We start from the raw sequence: 26,787 nt of genomic DNA, 5'->3' as shown, positions 1-26,787 counted from the left end.
CTATCAATCTTTCCTTTCTGGTGGTGGAAACACATTTTCAGAGAATTACACTGAAAAACAATAGTGTGTAAAAACCCTGAGGCAAGTCGACGAGAGAGATAACCATGCTTGAGCTAGTGTTCAGAAGAAGCAGACGGAAAAAGAAAAAGGTCCAGGTTGTCATCGCTGATAACCTGAGATGTGGAGGAGATTTTAGGTCATCTGCAGAGAAACAACTGAAATAGATGGACACTAAAATCGAAAGTTTGGTGAATACTTAGGAATCATCAGATCTGAGATAGTGGAAAAGACGGTGAAAAGTGAATTCAGCACAAGTCTCCATTTTGAGAAGAGCGAAGGACCAAACAAAGGAAAAACCCGGATACCCCACCCAGGTTTTTCCTTTGTTTGGTTTGCACTCTCTTTTTTCTTATTATTCTTACCCTTCATCTCATCCTTTCCTTCTCTGTTTCTCCTTTAGAATATAAGATAGTTTAAGTTAGTTGTAATATTTCAGGAAAATATCTCAACAGGAAAGAACCATTGTCGCAAAAACGTGTCACCCTGCTTTGTTCACACAAATATCTATCACACCAATCTTATATATATTGGATTTGCATAGTTGGGATCCTAAAGATTCTAGTGTATATAGAACAGCAAAAACAGTTAATAAAATATTTTATTGTGTACAACCTTGTATTGTATTGTTCGTCTGTGTGTTCACCACACATTTTCTCACCATACTATCAAGTCCAAATAGGCTAAAGACTTGATAGTATGATGAGAAAATGTATCTTTGTTTTTAATGTAAGAACGTCAGATCCTGCAATAAAAAGCTGACGTTTGATATCGTTTAATGTCTTGAAGTTTTTTCAATGAAATTTTTCTTCAAGCCAATTTAACTGTTACTTCTGTGATTGTGTTGATGGATAAAGAAAATATTGCAAATTTTTGTAAATGGTCTTAACTCCTTGGGGTTAGGTGGGTTAAAAACTGTCCCACCTTTTGCTTTGCTTTTTATGCATGTTGGATATACAGTAGCGAACCGAAAATCGGAATCAATTGGGGACTGGGGTTGTTCAGATTAGGGATTTGTTCCGATTACAGTTTATGTACAAAAAAATATATTAACCTGTCCGATGTTCAAATTTTTCTCCGTTGCGTGTCGCTTCCTGTTGAATTTTTCTCCGTTGCTTGTCGCTTCGTGTTGAATTTTCGTCGATTTTAAGCCTAACAAAAATTTTTATAATAATAATCTGCAGAAATAATTTTCAACGAAATGCAGAAATAATTTTTAACGATACGTTAAAAATTCTACAAAATGCAAGAACAAAACTTCTACAAAATGCAGAAATAATGCAAGAAATGCAAATGCAAAATGCAAGAACAAAACTTCTACAAAATAAATATATTGAAAAATATAAAAACATGAAAATTATATTTTAGAAGTAAATTTAGTATCAAAAACGTTCGATTCAGCACGACACAGTCCGACTGAAAATTGTGCCGATTACCGGTGATTCTGATTACCGGGGTGCCGATTTACAAGTCTCTACTGTATTTTAACTGACTTCAAAAAGTTGAAGTTACTCATAGTCATACAGTTTAATATTTTATTTAAAGTGTCTTTCAGTTGGCAGATGTTTTTTCCATTTTTTTCATATTAAAACAAATTCTGTGCAACTAGGGAAAAACCTGTGCCTGAAAGAGTTAACTTCAATATAGAATATTCTAACTTAAAATTATGGTGTAAATTCACACAAGTTATCCTGATAATGCTCATTAAACAGATGAAAACATTTGCTTTCTTGTAGTTTCTTCTTTCTGGATATTGGTTATATGTACAGTACAGTGTTTATTAGTACAGGTATCCCCTTGTACAACATGGTACTTCTATAACACTGTTTTGCTCTAACAGTTTAAAAATTAGGAATATCCCCGTACAACATAACTTCTGGTTTCACTGACAGTTTTGGAAATCCTCCATACAAAATTTCACAAGTTTTAAGTGTAGACATTGCTTTTTTTTTTTATTCAAGCAAGCATGCATGTTGTCTCAAATTTGCCCATGGATTTTAGAATATTGAAAAATTTCAATTTGTTTTGAGCCTTTTGTCAGGTTTACTGTATGACAACTGATAGGTCAAGGAAAAAATTGCACTATCCTATAAACCAGGTGTTGTCACCAACTTTAACCCTTAAAACTGTCACTGTGTTTTCTTTTTATAGCTTAATCTTATCTTAATCTTAATTAGTAAAGTTTATAGCTTAATCTTATTTAGTAAAGTTTATTTAAACATTTCTAGATAAGTGCTATTAAACTTTAACTTTTTTATAACTGTAGATAAGCAATCATTTGTAAAATGATGAACAAAATACACCAGTATCTCAGTATTTGAACACAAATTCTGGAAAAAGTTGTTTGGTACTTGGCTTAACAAACATGACTCTCTAGAGCATTTTTGATTAAAAACATATCATCATCATCATCATCCATAAAAATTTATGATAAAAATAAAAAATATGGAAATTTGCTGATACTTCTGATCAAAGATCAACAAACAAGCTGAGATGCCAATGATACTTTGTAAAAATAAAATGCCCTCACATTTAACTAAAATTAATATTAACACATAATACAATACTTTTAATTGCGATTGTTAATTATTGATTGGAAATAAATTATCAATTGCTTTAATAAACATATTTCTCTTAATTATGAAAAAAAAAAAAATAAAGGTCGAGAGGCAGGTTGCACATCAGCATAAACAGAGTAACATGGAGGAATGGCAGATGAGTTTCAGTTGAGTGTGAGGTCTTTCATTGTGTGTAAATTTATAACAATATTTGCAAGAACTTAGTTTCATCTAATTTCACAATTTCTACGAAATTTCCGGACAAAATTAATAGTTCACCCGGACAGTGAGTCAATTCCCGGACTGTCTGGGTGAAAACCGGATGGGTGATAACACTAGTCCTTTGTTTTGAATAGCACAGATTCGCGCTATACGATACTTTTTCAGAATTATCTACTGTGTTATATGAGGGATACCTGTATATTTATTATTTGGATCTTGATACTGGAAAAGTGATAAATTTATACACAATTTAAGAAATATTACATATAATTAATGTTAAATAAAAAACTGTGTACATTTGATATTGAATTATGGGCTTTTTGTTAACACAAAGTAAACTTCTGTATTCAACAGCATATTGAAAAAATTATAATTTAATATTCTTATTTATTAATTAAGGATACAATATAATCCTCCTCCTTCTACTGCACCATTGGTTGATATTGCACATATTGATAGTACTGTTGAAAGTAAAATGATGTAAGCTAGTACCATTTGACCAGCTGTTATCAAAACTCCTGACTGGCTCACTAAAAAACCTAAAAATGAATTAAATTTGGAGTATAATTTTATTTCTTGAAATTTATGACATTTAAGTTTATAACTGTATGAAGTAAATCAAAACAATCCAGCAGGAAGTTTCAGAGAATAAATACATTTGACTGTCTTAATTTTAATCACTGTCAGATTCAAGATTGTAAGGTCATATAACCTCATTGACAATGTAGTTCTGGTTCAGACCATTCTAGACAACTACTAGGAATTGTTTCAAATCAAGTGTTAAGACTGTTCCAGTTAGAACTACCAATGCATTCTTCATTTTGTACCTGTACGTACACTTTTTCATGGAACAGTGAACTATCTGAATAATCTAAGTTCAGTAATCTATCTGAACTTGAACTAAATATTTGAGTTTTTAAGAATAAATTGAGTATTTTAAATTTATGAAGATACTTTAAAAATTTTTATTTTATTAGTTGATAATTATTTGTTTTTATTAGTAATTAGCAGATATATTGGGTTCAAAATAAACCGTAATGAATAATTTAAATCACTATCCTAATACTGGCTTAATGTATAAATATTCCAACAGAGACATCAATAACTAGCACAAAATGAAGAATTTTAATAAAAACAAATGTTAAGATGTATTTTAAATTATTTTTTACTCTATACATATCATGCACAGAGCATGAACAAATCTCCACATGCAGGAAGTTGTTTAATTCATATTTATATTCTATTTTTTAAATATTCATTCTATTTTGTTCTACCTGATGATGTCCATTTAATATGAAAGGAAACACTTGTTTTAATTAAAATTACTTTGCATTTATTTTTACAGTGTACACCACAATGAACAACTTTAGATTATTATACAATCTAGCAACAGTGACTAATAGTGAGCATCCTTCACATTATCTCTATAGTCTAAGAACTAAATGTCCTTTCTTCATTTGAATATTCCATCTAACTCTATACCTGTCATGGGTCTCTTTGTATCCTTCTGTGGCTGTACGCCATATTTTTGTACATATGTATTTTAGATTTAATTAGTTTTAATAATTTTCTCTCTTTCTTAACCCTTCTTTCTAACTTCCTTTGTTCATTGTTCTGGCTTTTGGGAACGGGGGCTTCCCACTCCCCACCCACCAGGGGGCCGTGTGGAACAAAGAGTTCGAGTGAAGGACGAGTCAAATCTGGGTCACGAAGGGTCACTTTTTCCCCGGCCGGACACGAAGAAGCACGGACTAAAACGGCGAGCTCGTGAGACGGAATTCTACGAGGGCCGAATGGAGAGCCGTGAGGTGAGGATCTGGATTTTCGAATCAGAGACACCAAAAAGAAATTATAGTAGAAGATATTTAAAACATTGACGAACCCAGAGACACGCAGAATAGAGCACCAGCCAGCATCGAGTTCAGCGAGAACAAGGGTACCCCACTATCCTATCAATTCTTCTCATTTCCTTATCTCTATACTTTTCTATCCCTAGGTTTAAGTTAGTTAAGGATCGCGCGGGTTTCATTAGTATTGTCGGGCAAGTAGTTTCCAAGAAGGTAAGCTACTTGGGTTATTGTTACTAACGGACAGTAAGAGAAATTGGACCGAGGGAATCCAAAAGAACTCATCTGTATATATTGTTTATCGCGAAATTAAATTTGTTTTAATTGAATTCACGTGTCTGTGTATTCCTATCGCGCTTCACACATCACACTTCCATGAAACAGTTTCCTGCTGCAACAGCAAGATATTACAAACATCTGGGGATGCATTGGTCACTTGTCAGGCTGAGTGTTTGACCAATGCATCATGCTGCTGCTGCAAATCGGACATTTTAGCGATTGTTATGAGTACACATTCATGATCTTGTCAATGCTTACGCTATTGCTGTTGATCCTAGGATACTCATGGAGTCAATATATTAGTTGATCAATATTGACATTGATACAGCAATCTCTCAATTACATCTTATAATTTTGTCTCCTGACCCAATACATATGGTTTTTTGTATGGTGGCTGCAATACTTTTTGGACCTCGTCAGTCCGCAGAAAGATGCAGCTTTATTCACAAACACTGCAATTTAATTGGGAAAATGTGATAGTGATCTAATTTCTAGCATTGACTCTCAGCCTGCCACCCAGATCTGGATGATCAGACGTTGGTGAAAGGAACTCAGCAGCAAATGGAAAGGCATTCCATAGAGCATCTCAACTGTTGTTGCTTGAAGGTCATCTTTTCAAGCAGCTCTGAAACCCAACAGGATTGTAGGGAGTACTGTAATCCATCAGTTTGTAGCATGCATCATTACATCTGTTTTGAGTTGGCAATGGACCTGACCATTTGTAGTTGGACAAGACTGGATTCTCTCAGTCCCAAGCCATTAAGTGAGGGCTGAGAAAAGCAACAATTCAAACTGAGCTCCTTGATTTCTTGTCAGGTGCAATAGAAGACCAAAACAAGCAATCCATCAGCTGCAGAAGGCCTCTGCTACTTACAAGTAGCAGAGGCCTTCTGCAAGCAAGGTGCAAGAGTTGTAATCTGATTGGGGTAGATTTTTTTACACCAATTGAAAAATTACATTGAGCTGATTATAGAAAAATTTAACTCCAATTATGGTACATAGTGAGTATACATATAACATCTCAAAGACTGATGTTTTAATAAGCCAAATGATTGCAGTATAATTTAAAGTGTTCTAGTCTAGCCTGTTCCAGCAATAATTTCTTTATCAATTTTATTGATTGCAGTATTTTAATCTGTCTACTTTACAGCTACTAATAATTAAATTCTGAGTAATTTTTCACTAGAGGCAGGTGTTAGGTGCCATATCTTATTAAATTTAATAATTATAATTAATATTTATTAAATAATTTAGAATATCCTGGAAGAAAAGAATTGGCCCAGAATGGGACTTAAACAAAACTCTCACTTACTATTTGAGATGCATTGCTCCATCTAATCCTTATTTACAGACGTATTTAATTTAGATATACTATGGATGGTTATATGATTGCAAGTAGTGCTTTGAGTAAAAGCAAATACTTCATGAGTGCTTTTTTTAAACAAAAGCAAATACTGCACAAGTTTTATTTATTAGTGCTTAGGGTGATGGATGAGCCAGTGTTGCAGCTTCAGCTAGATCCTTCTTGCATTTCTCAAAGGTCTCTATTTCTGCCTGCATCAGCTCAATATTTTATTTATCATTCTTCATTGCTCCTTTTAGATGACCATGTAAAACTTCCTGTGTTTGGGCCACATAAGGAATCAACATTACACAAAAGTTAACCAATGACAAAAAAATGACAAAGTTCTTTAACTAGTTTAGGTTTGGAAAAGTGCATGATAGTGGATACTTCATTGGTAATGGAGCTATACCAACTAGAGAAATTAAATATCTTGATAAAGGAAACAGTTGACAGAGAACATCTTTATTTAAGATGCATTTTGAAGCATTTAGCTTAACACCATATTGAATGAAACATTGGAATATTATGTGGTGATGATAATATAGATGTTCTGATTTGTTTGCTGAGGCAATGAGCACATTGTCAAAATAGGAAATACAAAAAATCTAGACCTTGAATAACTTAGTTCATGAAGCATTGCAATGTAGCAGCTGCACTGGAGAAACCAAAGGACATAGAGGGGTATTTGAACAACCAAATGGAGTTGTCACTAGAGTTTTTGACACATCATCTTCTCTGTGTGATATCTGGTGATATGCTTTGGCCAAGTCCAGAGTGAAATAAATGTGTTTCCCTTCCAGGATTTGAAGAAAATCTTGAATATGAAGCATAGGGTATCTATCTGGTATGATAGCTGCATTCAGCCTGCAGAAGTAACCACACAGGCACCTATTGCCATTGCCCTTTGGAACTATTTGTAGTGGGTTACACTACAAATGGTAGGCTAAACTATTCTTCGAGGGGTGGCAGATGTCTTGCTCAATTTGATATTTGAACTCCTGTCTTGTAGCCTCTAAGGTGAGTCTAAGGCTTTGTTTGAAGTAAGTATACAGGTTTTGAAAATCTGGGAGTTTTTGATCTTGACATAGATGGTCTCAATGTTAGACATTGTGTTGGACTAGGTGAAGAGTTCTGGAAACTTCAGTCAGTTCAGGGAATTTATCCAGGAGTCAGATATGGTGAATCTCCATTCATAGATCTAATGTTTGCCTCTAAGTAATCTTGCCTTTGGAATGAAGTCATGTCAGTGGGTCTACCAAATGACTGTGGCAAATGTCCACTAGCAGCTCAAAGTGGCACAGAAACATTTGCTCCAATAATAAATTGGGAAATTGCCACAAGAACAAACAGCCTATGGAAAATTCTTTGGAGACCCAAGTCTAGGTTAAATAATCTTTGACCAAAGGTGTTTATGATAGTTCTATTTGCAGCAGAGAGCTGTAGCTTTTCATAAAAAAGAACAACATCCGATTTCTGGTATTCATCCGTTAGGTATACTAAATACCTAGATTGGACATTACTCCAACAGTTGTATTAACACAATTAAAAACTTCAGATAAGGAGGCGTTAAAGTACTTTAATGCCTCCTTATCTGAATTAATCCTTATTTTAATTGTGTTAATGTAGCTTTTCAGGTAATCAGTTGGTTTGGTTGTTTTACACAGGTACAACTGATATCTGCACATAAAATGCATGCATATTGATTGATCATAAAGATAAACACAGTAGATATTCACAGCATTGTCACCTGAGGTACCAAGTGACAGCATTTCTTAGTTTTCTTTTTGAAAATTTCAAGGTTTAGGGCACTTTTAACTGCTTTTTCTTTGCACTGCTGGTAATACCAACACTATCCCTCATGACTTGTTTTGTTGAGGCTCCTCAAATGGTGATGACAGCATACATCTCTAATTCTGAATCATATTTCCAAGTGGTCTAAGAGAAAGAAATATCCAGCAATAGGACATTTAGTTCAAACTGTAACTCCAGTTACAGTTTGAACTAAATCTCCTATTGCTGGATATTTTGGGGTTTGTTCTCTAAAATGGTGATGGTTTGATGGAAACTTTAACTTATGTTTCTGTTTCAGTTTGCAATGGTTATATAATAAAGATGAGGATCTAGTAAAAGAAAAAATAGTTTGTTCAGTTACTTCTCTACCAGTTACTTCAGCTACTTCTCTACCAGGCAGTCAGTAATACAAAGACAGCATTCCAAATCTAAACACTAATGGTCAGAAAACATGGTTGTTGATTTATTTGTGCAAATTTGCCAACCAAAGTTATTTGCTTATATCACAGATATCATTTGTCAATCCAAATGCCTAAAACTTTAGAATGCTGGTGCAATTTCAGTCAATGACAATGGATTTGAAGCACATTGCTCAGAGCCCTTTGCCATACGAGTGAAGTTTAAGTCACCAATGTTGTGTTTGAAATAAACCATAAAAATAAAAGTGAAGGGATTTGTTATGGTATACATCATGATGAACCATTTTAAAATATTACAATACAATCTAGCAGGAACTAAGAGCACAACTTCCTTCACATTGCCTCTTCACAGTCTGAGAATGAAGTGTCCTTGTCCTGTTCAACTGTTGCCCCATCTACTTCCATGCCTCTCAATGGATCCCCTTGTGTCCTTCTGCAAGACAGTTTGTTGTCACAACAGGTATGTCCAGCATCACCTGGCTAAACTGTAAGGATAAATGTTAAAATGAAAACCATATTAAAAGTTTGGTTATTTTAGCCTACCATTCTTATGTTTATCACAAAATGTCAAGGGCAGTGATGGGCAAAGTACGGCCCACGGGCCAACTCCGGCCCGCGAAGGTATTTAATCCGGCCCGCCGAGGGTCCATCGACATGGATAGTATATGGCCCGCTATAATTGTGTTTTGACGGTCAAGAAGTATAAAGTAGATTCTACTTAGTAGAATAATAGATGCATAACCTATAGGTGAAGCTAAACTAGCCGCGTAGTTCATGTGTTGTGTAATACGGGGCGCAAAGCGTGGTGAAATGAGAGGCGCGGGCGGCGGGGGCGAGTGAACTCAGTCGCCACTCGCCAGCTGTCACTGACCGAGCTGCACGTTTTACGTTAATTTTGTCTCTCGTTCTTGCTTGTTCGCGTAACGCTTTACATTCATAATCGTTTTAAAAAAAATCTGCACTTTTGGGATAATGGCGCATAAAAAACGAAAAGTCAATTCCGAGTGTCGTCTGTTTAAAAAACGAAAAGTCGATTCCGAGTGTCGTCTGGCTTACAGTTGTATTCCGTAAAATACTTTTTTACGGAATACAACTGTAAGCCAGTATGTCTTATGTGTAATGAAGCAGTGGCGGTATTTAAAGATTTTAACCTTGCTCGTCATTTCAACACCAAACATTAAAAACCAAATATGCTTTGATGAATGACACAGAAAAAAAGGTAAATGCGGAAAACCTAAAAAAACAATACCTGCTCAACGGAATGTGTTTATAAAGCAAAACACTGCTCAAAAGGCTTCTACACTGGCTGGATATGTTGTGGCTTATAAAATAGCTAAAAATAACAAACCATACTCGGAAGGAAAATTTGTAAAAGATTGTATGGTGAGTACGAGTAAAATTTTATGTCCAGAAAAAATTAGTTTGAGTCTGTCAGCTTATCGCGAAAAACAGTAACAACGCGAATTGATGCCATTGCATCAAACTTGTCGACTCAATTTAGGCAGCGTATAGAAAACTTTAAATATTTTTCCGTGACGATGGATGAAAGTACGGATAGAAGTGACACTGCTCAATTATTAATCTTCATTAAAGGCGTTGACGACGAATTTAATATTACTGAAGAGCTAGCTTGTTTGCAATCGATAAAAGGAAAAACGACGGGGCAAATAATTTATAACGAATTTTCCGAAGGTCTTCAAAATTTAAATGCACCTATTTCAAAATTATGCAATATAACTACAGATGGAGCCCCAAATATGGTTGGAAAAAACGCGGGATTTTCAGGTATTTTTCAGAACCAGAATCCTAATCATGATGTTGTATTTTTACATTGTATAATTCACCAGGACATCCTTTGTAAAGCTGCAATAGATATTACCCATGTACTTAATGTGGTTTTAAAACTAATTAATATGATTCGATCTCGAGGCTTGGTACACCGACAATTCCAAGAATTTCTGATTGAAGTCAACGCAGATTATTCTGACCTTCTTTACCACACGAAAGTAAGATGGTTAAGTTGTGGATATTCATTTGAACGGGTTTGGAATTTAAAAGAGGAAATACAAGATTTCTTAAAGAATAAAACAGACAAATGGTCTGATTTCCAAATCTTCGAAGACAAAGATTGGTGTACTGATTTTGCATTTTTTACCGATTTGCTCGAACACTATAACAAATTAAATAAAAAATTGCAAGGAAAGAACCAATTTATAGATTAGACTTGGGCTTGTCTGAAATCATTTAAAACTCAGCTTTTTCTGTTTTATAACTGCACGACGAAGAACGATTTAACTCACTTTCTGCGTTTAAAATCCATGTCACCGGTGAGTGAGAACAAACTAAAAGAATTCAGTCAGGCGTTGAAAAAACTTCACACAGAATTTGAAACTAGGTTTCAAGATTTTAAGAACATTCAATCATCGCTAGATGTTTTCTCGATGCCGTTTAATGTAGATCCGGAAAATGTATCTGCAGAATTGCAGTTGGAAATTATTGAAATGCAGTGCAGTACCCATTTAAAGCAATTGTTCTTGAATTATTTCAAAACTAGATTTTTATAGAGCACTGCGGAAAGCTGAATTCCCAAAGATGATTGCTCATGCCCAGAAAATTATGGCGATGTTTGCGTCGTCATATGTGTCCGAACAGACTTTTTCGACCATGAAATTGCGGAAAAACTCAATCAGAAACCGATTGACTGATGAACACCATTTCTCACTGCTAAAAGTTGCTTCGTCACAGCTGGAACCTGCTTTCGAAAATATTATGGAAAATCAAAAACAATTCCATATGTCTCACACGCCTACCATGGCAGGACCTTCGAATAAAAGTTAAATTAATTATTATTTAAGGTAAAAGGTAATTTGTAACATTTGTGTGTAATGCTGTAATGTTTTTATAATATTATGATTAAAAGCTTTAACACAAAATGCATTTTTTCTATAATTCTGGCCCTCCTCTAGAATTTCTTAAACTTTGTGGCCCCCCGTTAAAAAAGTTTGCCCACCACTGGTCAAGGGAATCAAGGGAATCAAGGGAATCAAATCACGAAAAGAGTGAGGATAAATAAATATCCAACATCTTTTTATATATTTCTTCATGTTTCATAAAGAATTTACATGATTATTTGATTTGATTATTTGAAAAACATTCTTTCAATACTTATGATACCAAATAATGTGCTTCTAAAAATTTCAGTTGACACAGAACAATTTTGCATCATAAATTTCGTGATTTTGACACATACATTTAAGAAAGTTGTCCTCCCCTGTTCTAGTCCAACAGACTAAACGGTTTCTTGAAACAATTCTGTCAGAATAGTTCTACATTGTAACAATTCCAGAAGTGAAACTGGATTTCCTACCTCTACTGTTAACACAGTTGAAAACATTTATTTTCTGAAACTTCTGCTGAACTGTAAAATTTTTTAATTTAAATTATATTTTACCCAGTTAAAAGTATTGCTAGTTCACATTAATTGCTAAGATATTATCTTACTTATTACTTCTAAAAATAATGATTAATATTTACATTTAACAATTTCTTTTTTTTTTTTTTGACTAAAGAACTTCAAATATTTATATCAAGTCTACATATTAAAAAATCTTCCTTGCTAAAAAAATAATGACTATATTCCTGTAAGCAAAATAATCATTCAACACTAAAAATTTAGATATCTATAAAACCATTTTTAGAATACTATACCCAGCAATTCTTTAGCTTTATACTAAAAATTTATGAAAATCTATGCACATCTGTTAAATTACAGAAAATCAAGCACTCTGAAATCAAAATAAACACGCTTTTAATACTAAAATAAAATCCTGAAAATTAGTCATCTCAGAACTGATAACCTTTTTTATAATTTTCTAATAATGTAATCACACAATTATATGTCAAAGTTGACATCTGATTACTGAATTATTAAAATAATATTAAATCATTCAATTAATTATTTATCTAAGAAACAAACAAAAAATTATTGAGAAAACAATTTTTTCAAATAAAGTTAATTCAAATACAATCCAAAACAGTTTTCTCAATTCTAGTGCACACCTTTCTTTCTGTACTTTTCTGTTTTCAAAAATTGGGAGTATACACCAGGATCTGGCACAAAGTTGACATTGCAGCCTCATTTACATTGTTTATTCTTAACTCTGCTTGACAATTCACATGACAGCTGTGGTACACATTCCTCCCACTTCTTCAGTTTTAATTTTGGTTTTGGAACAGTTTAGTGGTTATTTGAAATACAGAAAGTCAAGAGAATGATGTCCAGCAGATTATATACAAATATTTTAGCAAGACATCACATATCTAGTAAATTTTATAAAATTTTAGATATCACTGAAATCTTAATATTAAAACATTGATCATTACAGTAATTTTGACTATGATTTTGTATTAATCAGCAGATCCTGTATACTTGATCATAGAGTTGAAATGAATACATTCAAGTATGTTCAAATAATATAGGCATCACAAAGCATGGTAAACATGAAGATAAAACACTTTCAAAAAATGCATTTATCATCATCTAAAAGCATTAACTTTTCATAGCTGCATGTTTGTCATGGGACATGCATTACATTCACATGCTTACTCTTCATTAGATTTTGACATCTCAAAAAATTGGGTGTGCATTAGATTTGATGATGCATTAGAACTGAGAAAATACAATGTATTTTTTAAAATTCTATATTCATCATAAAGTATTATAATTCAAGAAATCTGTTTTCAATTTAATTATCTTGCTAATATATGTAGAGCATACAAAAATTAAAAACTAATGGAGATCCTGTAACAATCACTGAAATAGAATTATATTAAAAACATTGAAGTCTGCAAAGAAAAAGATACAACACTAATTTTTTGGATCTTGAATATAATATAAAAATTTTATTACCGTCTTCCATAACAGAACATACCAAACACAGTTAGTATATTCAATGAGTTCTTTTTATAAATTAATAACTGTTTAAAAATAATTTTATGAAAATTATAATCATTTAGGTTTTTGACTAAAAGAAGTTTTACATATTGAAATAAAATTAATAAATAATGATTTTATTAAGTATTTTATAAAGTAACTACATTTCAAACAATTATTTTTTATCTTTCTATGGATAATTTGCTTCATGCATGAAAACAGAAATTTAGTCTATTTTATGACAATCATCAAACTTTAAAAATAATACATTTATCTAAACAACAGTACATTTTATTTAGTCTTTAAATTTAATCATTACATTTATTGATCCTTTAAATTTCAGAAACATTAACAAAAACATTTAAAACGTTTACTTATTTTTAAAAATAACTTGCATGTGAATATAAAACCATTAGTATTTTATTGTAAAATATTAAAACCACATTTAAAATTATATAAACTTTTGAAGGTTGTGAATAGTATATGTGCAAATAGTGTGTCATACATGCTTTTCTTTGTATATATATAACAAGCACAAATTTTAAGTATTGTGTAGCTTATGTATGAAATTTTTATAACAAGATTTATAACAACTTTAATTTATATAATATTTATAAAATTGTCTATATAAATTAATAAGAATATTTATTCAAAAGCTTCCAAATGTATTCATGATAAAGCATATTGTAAAAGTTATAATTGTAATAATGCTGCCATAAAATATTTTAAAAGCAGAGGAAAATCCAAAATTAGTTTAATATCACTTTAATGTATTATTTGCTTTGACATAAAAATATTATGGATAAGATATGATTTTTAATAAAATTTTAATTTTATACATATTTACATATACACATTTATCATTCAATATCAGAGTTAAATTTTAAAAATTTCAGTGTTTAAATAAAAAAAATTATTTTTAACAATATGCTAAGATTTATTAATATTTTACATATTAAATTTAATGTAATTAACTTGTTTTAATTTAACATTAAGATATCAGAATATTTAGATAAAATTATTCATTCTGTTATATCACACTAATGATTTTGAAACTATAAATAGTATAATTAAAATTCATCTATTTTAATACATTTTATGAGTTAGATAACAGTAAAATAAATAATAGCAGCCAAAACCTGCTTTATCAAAAAACTAACATTTAATAAATGAATACATCAAATGTACAAAGACAATCTTTCATATCTTCAAAATGGGTACATTCCAGTATCCATCAGTCTCAGCCATAACCAATGTACTGGTGAACAGTTCAATAAGTTTTTACTGGAACATCTGGCAGCCTAATAAGACAACAGAATCAAACAACACTATATTGGCATTTGCAGACATTTTGTCAAAATAACTTTGGGTTAATACAGGTTAGTAATAAAAATGGTGTTAATAATATAACCACAGGGGCAGCCATATTGCTTCATCAGAGCTCACCATATCCACAGTCCAATATTTATCAATGACAAACCATGAGGCACTAAAACTTGTTCTAATATTTACAGATACATTCATCAGTGCAAATGAACTCATCGGTGAACAAATTTTAGTGCCTCACAATTCGTCAATGCACTTTTTGATGCATACTAGAATATACCCATTATTATATGGCTTCAATGGAATCTCCTTGTTAAAAGAGATCTCAAAAAAAAAAACTAAAAATTATAAAATGAGTCAAAATTTAATTTGCAAAATTATTAATTAAAAAAATAATTCATTTTAATTAAATTGATAGAATAATGGTATTGAAATGGACATGCATATAACTGATATGCATAATTCAACTGAAATTTTAATTTTCACTCGAAATCAACATGTTTTTATTGTTTAATAGTTTCTCTAATTTTTCTCTCTCTTTAAATCTCATCACTGTCAGAGCAAATAGATTATTTTTGAGTAACCATTATAGAAACCAAGCAGCGAACATTTGTGAATGGGAAATTAACTGAGCCGATCATCTCTAGTTAAGAGATCTGAAAATGTTTCATTACATTATTCCAGACAATTCTGTTTATAAAATTATAAAACAGAAGAAAAAAAAAAACTTATAAACATAGTTAAACTTTATATTTTTCTTCACAATTAATAATATTTAACTTTAAAAATGTTTTTTTTTTTGCCCTTATTGCAGAAGAATGTCTACTAAGCACTGAATTATAGAAAAATCAAAATCTGGCTTTCAATATGAATAAACTCATTATAACAATATTTGCCAACATGTCATAAAATATTTATTATGATATAATAATTTTATAGAGTTGGTTTATTCTATTGCTTATATTATTTATGTAAAATTTTAACTGATTTAAAACTCAAAAAATATGGAAAATCTTATATTACAAAACAAAATGTTCAAATATTAAACTCTTTCTGTAAACTTATACAGAAGAAAATTAAATTTTCTATTATACTTCCTTGAACTTATTAAGGAGTCATTTCACTCATCCAAAAAAATTCTTTACTAGTCAATATACACGAAAAAAAGCTAATCTATTTGCACTCTCTTAAAAACATTTAAAAACAAAATAGGAGCATTCACATTTTCTCCTCAGAGATCAGCAGCAATGCTGGAAAGACCTCAGGAGCCTGTTTTCTGAATATACCACATATCAACCTAATAAAACAATTCTTGCGATTAATCATTATCTGAAAATATAGACAAATTGATATTCAATTGATATAAGGAAGGTTATTGGCTTCCTTATGTAATGGTCAAAGTGTTTGAGTGTTAAGGTGACTTACCAATTCTGAGGAAGAGAACGGAGCTGAACATGGATAAGCAAACGGGGATGAATACTCCGGACAAGGTACGAAGCATTCTCCCATCGGAATGAGATTCCTGTTCATGTTTATGCAGGTTAAACTGATTATCTCCGCTGAGATTCCGGAATAATCTGGCGTGTTTTAATAAAGGAGTTTTATCGGAAAACCCCTTTTTATCTTTTTTTACGTAACGAAATTCGTCTGCTACTTGATCTAAATCTTCTGCTCGTTTCATTCTTACAAATTAATGACTTGGATAAATTATATCTTTCATTTCGAAAGTTGTAGCTTCATCACTCCCAATGCGTAGTTTTCTGTCTGACAACGACACTAAACACCCGAAACACCGGAAAATCTAACATCGTTTACTTCCGTGACGTCCGACGTTAGTTAAAAGCGGATGTCGAGTCGAAGCGCCGTAAGCGGCTCTTTTCTGAAAGAAAATAACAAAAATAAAATGATATTATTTTCGTGATATACATTATTAATTTAGTAAAATAATTATAATTAATGACATTTTAAATAATAGTTTATATTTATAGTTTAAAATATTTAAGATTAGGTATCTATTATAGTGAATAGTCTGCTACCCTTACATCTTATCGCTATATAATAATTATGAATGGTAATTAAAGTGTTTAATTAGTAAGTTTTTAAGTAATTAAAAACATTCATTTTTATTAAATAGCCAATAAAATAGTCCAAAAATAAAATCAGATTTGGTTTAATGGGATACGCGACGCAACGCACGGACGATTTGCCAAGGAGAGGCTACCACCGAGAGATCTTTTGTGAGTAACTAGCTCCAATTTAGATATCAGACATGTGAAGAGAACGGAAAACTCTAGCCGTTGGTGAGGCGCAAGAACCATGACTAACTACCAGTATTCGGTAGGTTTAGCCCAGGGGTGGCCAACAGTTTTTGCCCCGGGCCGGATTGGAAAGAAAAATTCTTTCACGGGCCAAACGGAATATTAAAATTCAATCATGTTAAATAACAGAAGTTACTGACACATGCTCAAAATCATTTTACAATGTGAAGAAACGTACAAGCAAAAAAAAGTCGACAGGCAGGCGGCGCTGTGCGTCACACGTCAGCATAAACAGAGTGACATGGTGGAAAAGCAGATGAGTTTCAGTCAGTGGCGTAGCGAACATAACTGGCGTCCCTCCAGAAAAAAGCATATAATTTGTCTTGGAGACCATTTGGGCACCCCTATGCGAGTGGCGCCCGGTGCATAATACACCCTCTTGCACCTCCCTCGCTACGCCACTGGTTTCAGTGAGTGTGGGGTCTTTCGTTCTTCAAATAGTGTAAATTTATAACAGACGAATGCAAAAGTTGTAAATCTCTACAATGGAATTTTTTTAAAACAGGAAGAAATATCGCGAATCTATTCCACCAATGGAAGTGAAGTAGCTAATATTGAAAAATTAATCGCGGGCCAGATCCAGCCCGCGGGCCGTATATTGGCCACCCCTGGTTTAGCCACTCAACCAGTGGGCGAAAAATTGAAGAGAACAATGTTCGGAATCAATTTATTGATAGTCATTAAAATGTACAGTACATAGAGAAAGTTATAACTTTATAAGGAACAAATAAACTTGTTATGAGCAAATTTGAAAGCCGAATATTCAAACTATCCGAGTATCGATACTCATTGTTTCTCTTTAGTTAATGAGTTGCCTGAAGTTCAAAACAGAAATCGGGAAAATTGATGGATACCCAGAAGTAGATAGGTAGTGCCTACTCTGGAAAATAACTGAATAATTCTAATTAAATAAATTTTACTAAATTATCAATTATTGACCGTTTTTATTATTTATTATTTATTATGTTACATATTTCAACTAACTTTTTATTAGAAAAACCCTGTTGTGGATCTGGCCAAATTCATGATGGATATTATTAAATGTAAAGACGCTATTAGCGTCCATAGGATGAAAAGAGGAAAAGAAACAAAAAAGTTAAACTGTGGCCAGATGTAATCATTGATTGAACAATCGTTAATGATTGCGCGAAACCATAGCTGAATTTGAAGCCGCCACACAACACAACACAACAGAATCCAGAGCACGACGCTTATGCATTATGCTTACTAAATTGCTTACTATACGTTATGCTTATGCTTACTAAAAGTGTGCGCATGTGAGATTGTAAGAATAACTGGTGCACACATGCGAGACACCCAGTGGTGATATTCGGCGGGTTCGCACAGGTTCGGCCGAACCCGTTGTTAAAATTTTCAGTTTTCCGAACCTTGTTAAACACACGGAACATTTCTCAGTGGGTTTGTTTTTTTTTTTAAATATATTAAAATATGCGTATTATACTCTGTAATACTACTAAACTAGAGCCTTATACCCCGTTCGTACCGAGCATTTCAATCTAGATTGTGAGAAGGTCAGGAGTATGTCTTGGTGCGATCTCTCTCGACCGTTTCAATTGAGGTCTAATCGCGATCGATTCAAGAGAGTTCTTGAAAGTAGATCCAGTGATAAGAGAGATCCCAGAATGCCACGTGCGCGAGATAATACAAGATGGCTGTTGAACACGTGTCGGGCTATGGACAACAAAAGAAAAAGTACAATGTATCTCGAGAGATGATGACACGTGTGTATTTCGAGAAGTGCGATTTCGCGGTAAAGATTACCCCTGCCTAAATTAAAAAAAAAAAAAAAAAGGTCGACAGCCCTAAAATATTATCGTTACCTGCCCTTCACCCATGGCTCGTTACGTTCCAAGTACGCCACTGATTGTTAGATATACGGTTGCAAGAAAAGGTGTTGTATTTATTTCTATTCAAAACTTCCATTTCATTTGTCGGTGATTGTCAGGGAAAAATTTTCTGCTAGCGAACCCCTTGTTAAATATTTCGAATATCACCACTGGAGACACCTATTACTTACAATTCTTACAGCAGTGATATCACTACAACCCCTGAACAAAAGTACGCCTTTGGAATATTTTGTAATTGCTGCAGAGAAATTATTTTAATCCTGAAATAATCAGTCACAAAAATATTATGGAACTTTTAATGACTGGCAAATATAATGTACTGTACATATTAGAGTATTTACATACCAAACTTTGTAAAGATATTTGCATAAATTACAAAGTTACAGTATTTTAAACAAAATAAGAGCTGAACAAAGTATGGAATATTTTGATTATTATTACAGTGGAACCTCGCTTAACGAGCATAATTCGTGTGAGGACCCGAACGGGGTTCGACTAAAAAGGGACGAAATTGGAGCTTTCCATTGTTTAATGGAAGTTTTTTTCTGTGTATTTAAAACAAAGGAAAAGAACGAATTCGAGAAACACGCGACGAGAGAGGAATCAAGTTCTGTCGCGACGATGACCTCTCCCGCGCCCTCCATCGGGTTTCGAATTGGCACCAGGTGACAATGAGAGACCAATGAAGAGGCGATTTGGGGGAGAAAGATTATAAAATCGTCGTTTCAAGGACATTCGGGGTTCTTGGTCTTCGGTGCAGGGTGCTCCGCTACTGGGTTCCGGATAAAGTTTAACAACGAAGTCTGGATCGTCGCATCGACCTGGTCTCTGACCTCCGCTCCCGACGAGTTGCGACCAGGTACATCCCGCCGCCGAAAGCGTCACAACAAGTCGTGCAGTGTGCCCCGGGGCCGACACCACCCTCCTCACCTTCATCGGAAGTTTAAACGATCGACGGGACTATTGAACTGTTACACGGACTGATCCGCCCGTTGGATTGGTGTTACGCCGAATTAAAAGCATTTTTGTAAGCTCCATTTTTATGTTTATTAAACGGTTTTAGATGGTAACCTGTCTCAGTGATGTCAGTCCATTCCCACAAGTCAGTCTGACCGCTCGACCGCCGTAATTTTCTTTCTCTCCCATCGGCTGGCCTTTACATTCGTTTCAGAATCGTACTCGTAATGCGAAACAATTTTTCTCATAGAAATTAATGTAAAATACGATAATTTTGGAATTGCTATTTTAGACGGGATACATCGTGCAACCTGGTAGTGTAATTTCTAAGTATTAGGCTAAAGCCACTTTTCTAATTCCATCAAGATTTTACCCGGCACTGAACAAATATATGCCACTTAAAATTTAATTAATTAAATATTAAAGTACATAATAATAATTCTTCGTTGAACAGATTTCAAACAATGAATAACAATGCATTGTTTTATTATTATTGTTTAATAAATCCAAACAAAAACATTTGAGATGTAAACAAATTTTCGACAAGTAAAAATTTATGACAATTTAGATGACGGTTGTGAAGCCCGAGCGATGCTCGAGCTCATGTGTTAAAAATATATCATAAAAATGTCAAATCAAGGGATCAAGCTTTGATTCTGACGCTAGTAGAAATTGGAAGAAAACGTTAAATCGGGAAATATTAAAAATTATTAATCGAGAGAAAAATGTCTTTTTTTCTCCTTAAAAGGCGATGTAGCGCTGATATTATGTATCAGACTTATAAGAATTCGAAACAATTAAATACGAGCAGGGGTTTCGAGTTCTGATTAAATTCCCTTGATCAGAATAAAACACAGTGTCGAATTTAAACCTTTAATAGCTCGAAACGGTCGGTCGTCTGCCTAGAGACAGGAAACCGACCAATCAGGAGCTGGAGATCCAGGGGAGAAAGATCTTATAAAAACCTGGATCTCAAGGGCAAAACAGACTTTTCTCTGCCTCCCCTTGTGAGACTTCTCCAAGCTTCTGTCCGTGTCAACCACTGTTCAGACTTTCCCCAGCTAACAACTATAATCAACTGTCCAGACTTTTTCCTGCCTCTACAAGTGGACACCATCCGATTGAACTTCGGGCTTTCACCATTCGTCACAACCTCCCACGGTCGAGCATCAACTGTCTGCCCCGGGGCCAACAACCGAACCATCAAGAGCCACCAGAAGACAAGACACGCAAGACACACTAGATTGTAAGGCTTAGTGTAAATAAACGGGTTTGTTTGTCACTCCAGCTATTTGCCTCACTTTCCTTCACCCCACATACGATAAGTTCTGACATTTGGAAATCTCGAATTCGGCAACCTCACACGGTCAAAATTTTTCTTAGCAGTTTTCCTTTGGTAAAGATAAGTTTTGAGCTTGAAGACGAAATGTAAAAAAATAATACAGGTAAAAATTTTATGGGTATCGCTTCCAAGCACAAGCTTTTCTTTACCAAAAAAAAAATTGATAAGAAAAATTTTGCACGTCGTGAAAATTGTCATATATTTTTACTTGGCGAAATGTATTTACATCTGAGATGTTTTTGTTTAGATATTAATTGTCTTTGTTTAATAACTTCTGTGCTTTTTGTCAAAAATTTCTGAAATTTTGAAGGGGGCTTTGCGTATTAGGGGTATTGATGCTATTAAATTATAATGGTAAACGTCGAGGAGATGGGAAAATAAAAGGGGTTCAGGATCAGGTATCATAACTCGAGTAGAGTCGGACTTAATGACGATTTTATTATCATTTACAATTTTGTATAAAACCCACCCCTATCATTAAAAATTAAGCTCTTTGCCATTTTATAATAATTAAAAATATAAAAAGTTTTTTAATAAAGTGTAACCGATACCGTCACCAAAATTTTAAATGTTGCCCGGAAAGATAAGTAACTCGTTGCTGGATTTTTTATTGAGCGTCTAACCCTTTGTTTCTTGTATTATCAGATAATGCAAATCTATTTTTAAATTAAATTAATAATAATCACCAACATCAAATTTGGAAAAAAGAGAAAATTAAAGTGATAAAGTTGAAGATGTTTATTAGGTAGTTCCACTAATACCGGACCTATTTATAAGCCTATACAAGTTTTTCAGCTTACCCTCATTTATTAGATTAGTCCCTCTAATTTATTCGTGGCTACGAGACTGCTTAATGAATGATCGAATACAGACCAATCTTCTGAGCTTATTATTCACAAGATACTATTCATTATCTGTATGTCGTTTACTTCAGCAATGAGTTATTTATGTTTCATTTTCAATGACAGATAATTTATAATAGATGATTCATAGTCACAGGAATGCGAAGTTTGAAAATTTTCTCTGACTACTGTAAAATCGAGTAGAATTTGGTAGTAGACGAGGGAATAATTAGGTTTTCATTGATTTATTTTATTCATTTCGTCCTATGAGTATGGAAAATGGATCCTACAAATAAGAAGACCTATTTTCCAGTGGCGTGCCGTCATTGGAAGCGGTGGAAGCGCCGCATCCACCTTCCAATAACCTTAATTTTATTTTCTAAAATATAAATTTTCATATTTTATCGTACTTTGAATTAATTAAAATTAATATTTTATTATAACTGCATTATGTATCTTATTAAAAAATTCTATACTCTATGTGAAAAAAACGATAAGATTGCTATTGTATATTCGAATGTCAGTGGCGGAATGGAAGCGCTTCCGAGACAGCTTTCACGGCGTGAATAACTGAATGGCGTAAAGCAGCCAGAGGGCATTGGCGCACGCGCTTTACAGAGCACCAACCTCAGCCGGTTTAGCTGGTGGAAACTACACACGTGTAACGCTTCCAACGATTCTATCCCTTAGCCACTGGTAGGGAGCTATCTGACTGAGTGAATTGTTTAAGATTTAAAAAGTAAAGAGTATTCAAGAGTTTATGCACTTTTTTTGCAAAGTTATGTTTAATTACAGTATAATTAAAAGAAAATTATAATTATATTGACAGATTTTCAGACATAAAATCTTTAGAATTTTTATCACTTTTAGATGTTTTTCATAATATTAAAATTATTAACAATTTTTCCAAGCGTATTTTAAATCTTTAAATTAAATAAATTTTATGGAAAATTTTTTGATTTATCTAAATTACGTAGTGAATCGCAATATTTATATTCGTGTCCGGACTATATTGACAACTAACTCTCAGACATAAAACATATTATAATTAATGTCGATCCGAACAAAGACGTACTAAAAGAATTATATGATTAATATCATTCATTTTTACGGTACCATCTACCAGTGCGTCTGTTGAGCGCGATTTTTCGACCACGAAGCAAATTCATACATTGGCCAGGAACACTCGGTCGGAGGAAAAATTGTCGCTAGTGTTGCTTTCGATAGAAAAAGTGCTTTTAAATACGTTGATGGAGTCGACGACCAGCGACTTTTATGATAAAATAATTAACGACTTTGCGAAAAAATCGCCGAATAGAGTTCGTTCATAAAAAATTAAAAAAACAAGTTGTTCTATCATTGTTTGTATCATATCAATTTGTATTATGTATGTATTCTTTGTATTTTAGAACTAAAATACATAAACTGTTTGTTTTTATCATTTTCAGTATTTGTTTAAAACTTTTATAGAAATGTCATGTACCGGACAGGTCTGACCCGTCACGAAAGACGCGAAAAAACGGTTAATTTAGAGAAAAATTTATTAGTTTAAAAAACATAGGTAAAAGTCGTTCGTAGTCGAACACCCATTGTTTATATCAAACTGCCAGGCAGAAACCATAAATCGCGGAGAGGAAGTCGTCCTATGATCGGTGGAAGATCGAATTCATCTTCGATTTTGACTTTTCTCACTCTCCAGGTAAGAGTCTCGTTACGTTTAGTAACGAGGGACCAACCACTCGGGAAGCGTGATTGAGGGAGAACGACCAATCAAAATGGACGAAAGAAAGAACGGAGATTGATATAATTTTCGACAATCGAGGACACCTGGCAATCGGTTAACGTTCCGAATAACCGAAACGCCGTGTGTCAACGCGCAAAAAAAAAAGAAAAAAAAAACAATTTCTCGTCTATTGTGCCAACCTGTAACCCGTGCCACTTCGGACTTAGACCGTGTCCCCGACGCCAATGGACGAAGTCTCCCCGTGCCTTACAGACTCGTCAACGCCACTGTCCCCGGGCCACCTTCGATCGACCATCGAAGAACCACATCGACGTTCAGGACGTCCGAACGGCTGATTGTCCTAAAGCAAACTATTTTGTACATAGTGTATGTTTATTTTATGTTAAAATAAACGGTTTTTGTCAGTTACTTGCCGTCTTTGTCTCTACAGCCACCACTCATCTACGAGTGGACCCTAGACTATTACTGACGCGCAATTAACTGATTGCCTTTGAAAGTCAGCTTCTTACAGACACACAGCTTCCCTATCATCAAATGTCACGGCACGCCACTGCTATTTTCCATACGCATCGTAGGTCGGTCCGGTTTAAATGGGAGCAGCCGGATAGTAAGGGACAAGAGCCGATGTAACTAAGACAGACCATCCCCAGAAAACTTCCTAGGGTTTTCGACCTCCCGAATCTCCCAGAACGACAGTTGAGACCTTTACTGCCTCGGTCACTTTACAAGGACCATTATAACGCCATCAAGAGTTTGTGCCTACTAGTGGTTAAAAAGTGGATAAAACCACTAAACACTGTTGCGGATTTTGCTTGACCACTTGGACAGCCGCGAATTCCCGAGTTTTTTTCACGTGTCTAACACCATATCCATAATTAATTAACCAAAAAAATTCGAAAGTTTCGATTCAGACTTCCAGTGGAGAGAAATTGATCCCTGTGACCTTCCGATTACTCTTCTGAGAATAGGAAAGACTTTTCCTGAACATCCCACCTAGATTCCCAGAGATTAGGTTCCTTTGTCCCAGTTTTCTCTAATGACAGATGGATCCGCTCAAAATAACCGCCGAAATTTATGGCCTTCTATCGCTTTTATATATAAATACATATCTACATATATGTATATAAGCCTGTTTACATATAATAATAATAATAATAATAGTAGATAAGTATTAATACACACGTTAAAAATATATATTGTTACGTATCTAAAGCATTATCCTTATTCTTCTCAAATAATAATTATTTTAGTTTTACAATAATTTATCATATAATTTCGCAATTAATTTTTTATGTATGCAATCCTTACCAAATATCACTTGGCCTATTACTATTAAGTTCTTATTAATTTATTCGCCTTTCAAACAAAATATATGTCGAATATATTTTTAATCAGCATATTTTAATAACTTTCGTAGATATTTTTCATTTTTTATACGAAAGTTTAATCTCTTCAAAAATAATATTATATAATGTAAGATTTTCTGAGAAAAGTCAATTTATAAAAATAATTTAAAATCGAACTTGGAATATCCAAGAATAATACATTTCAAGGTTAACAAATTTACGTTATTAACGTTAAAGAGATTTTTTTTACAGAGTAATTATAGGAAAAATCCGGTTTCACCTTTACCTTCCAATATTAGTGATGTCATAGTTTATATTTAACTCTTATTCGAAAATGACCTTGTTTACTCTTCCAGGTACAACGTTTGGAAAAATAATGGGATTTTCCTTCAGTTTAGAAAAATAGTCGAATGTTTTTCTAATTATCAGATAAAATTGCTTAAAATTAGTTTTTTTTTTTTTTTTTTTTTTTGTAGTATTTGTTCAGTGATGTACTGTACGATTCGATAGATTCGTCTATAATACAATCTCCTATACAGACTGCATTTTAGTCATCCTATCTCTTGGAGAAATGTTTGAAAAATATCAGGAATTTTTCTTGGAGTTGTCCATTCTAGATATGTAGGCGCCTCCCATTGTGAGCCGTATCACATCCACGAAGAGTATAATTTAAACGAATTTGATTGTTGGAACGAGGCAACGCAAGACTTGGGCGATTTTTCAAGGAGAAAGACTTTCTTTAGGTAACTAGCCCATATTTAGGTGTTAGATAAGTGAAGAAAATCCGGAAAAGAGTATAGTGAGGCGCAAACCTGGGACCAACTACCATAATTTAAAAAGCCCTCTTAGCGCCCACAAAGGAAAGAGAGAAAATAAAAAAAATTAAGAGAAGTTGAGTTTTTTCAAATAAACTTTAATTCCAGATAACGTATAGTAATAAAATGATACATCTTTATTTTCAAAAAAACAAGGCATTGATTGAAAAGTCATAAAGCGTTATTTAGAAACGCTTTTATCTAATCGTTTTTACAAATACTTTTATATTATTTGCTTTAATTTTCTAGAATATCAAATTAAATAATTAATTTTTAGACATTTCAAGAATTCGAAAAATTAAATACGTATATCTGTAATTCAATATAAAAAAAGTGTGTGAATTGAATCTGTAATTTATTTATTATGCAGTAAAAATTCATTAATTCAGCACGTACGGGAAAAATGTGAGGTGCCGGATTATCGAAAGATTTGTATTGGGAAAGATATTCTTTCATAAAATATCTATCAAATTGTGCTGTTAATACTTTAAATTATTGTTGACCGAAGTGTTTTATTTAGTAAGTGGCTTAATTTGAACTGTGCCAAGTAAAATATGTATTTTATACTCGATATTTTTAGAATTATTTGGAAGAGGGACAATTATATAGCAATATATCTATTATGTAAAACCTTAACCCCATTCTTTCGTCACTTTTTAGACGTTTTATAGACAAAAATAAAACAAATAATAAGGCACTTTCTGATTAAAATGTCGTATAAATTTTATTATGGAGGCCAAATAATTCGTCGTAAAATATTTTTAATACATTATCAAAG

General features: G+C 33.3%; 2 protein-coding genes across 2 annotated transcripts in view; both read right to left on the bottom strand.

The window, feature by feature from the left end:
* Nucleotides 1–1,094, bottom strand: part of LOC136982484 (endothelin-converting enzyme 1-like) — a 130,910-nt gene extending 129,816 nt beyond the window's left edge. The window contains exon 1 of the mRNA XM_067278978.1: nucleotides 1,085–1,094. The gene's annotated coding sequence lies outside the window, so the exon portion shown is untranslated. The remainder of the gene's footprint in view (nucleotides 1–1,084) is intronic.
* LOC136982489 (solute carrier family 12 member 9-like) overlaps nucleotides 1–16,648 on the bottom strand; it is a 63,231-nt gene extending 46,583 nt beyond the window's left edge. Inside the window, exons 1-2 of the mRNA XM_067278983.1 lie at nucleotides 16,203–16,648; nucleotides 3,242–3,376 (exon numbers count right to left, since the gene is read on the bottom strand). Of these exons, the coding sequence (XP_067135084.1) occupies nucleotides 3,242–3,376; nucleotides 16,203–16,458 (391 nt within the window). The 5' untranslated portion in view covers nucleotides 16,459–16,648. The remainder of the gene's footprint in view (nucleotides 1–3,241; nucleotides 3,377–16,202) is intronic.
* Between the last annotated feature and the right edge of the window lie 10,139 nt (nucleotides 16,649–26,787).

This window comes from Centruroides vittatus, unplaced genomic scaffold (genome assembly GCF_030686945.1).
Source record: "Centruroides vittatus isolate TY-2023 unplaced genomic scaffold, ASM3068694v2 contig_846, whole genome shotgun sequence".
In the NCBI taxonomy this organism is placed as follows: Eukaryota; Metazoa; Arthropoda; class Arachnida; order Scorpiones; family Buthidae; genus Centruroides; species Centruroides vittatus.
The sequence above is the reverse complement of the archived record's forward strand: the minus strand, read 5'-3'. Positions and strand labels throughout refer to the sequence as shown.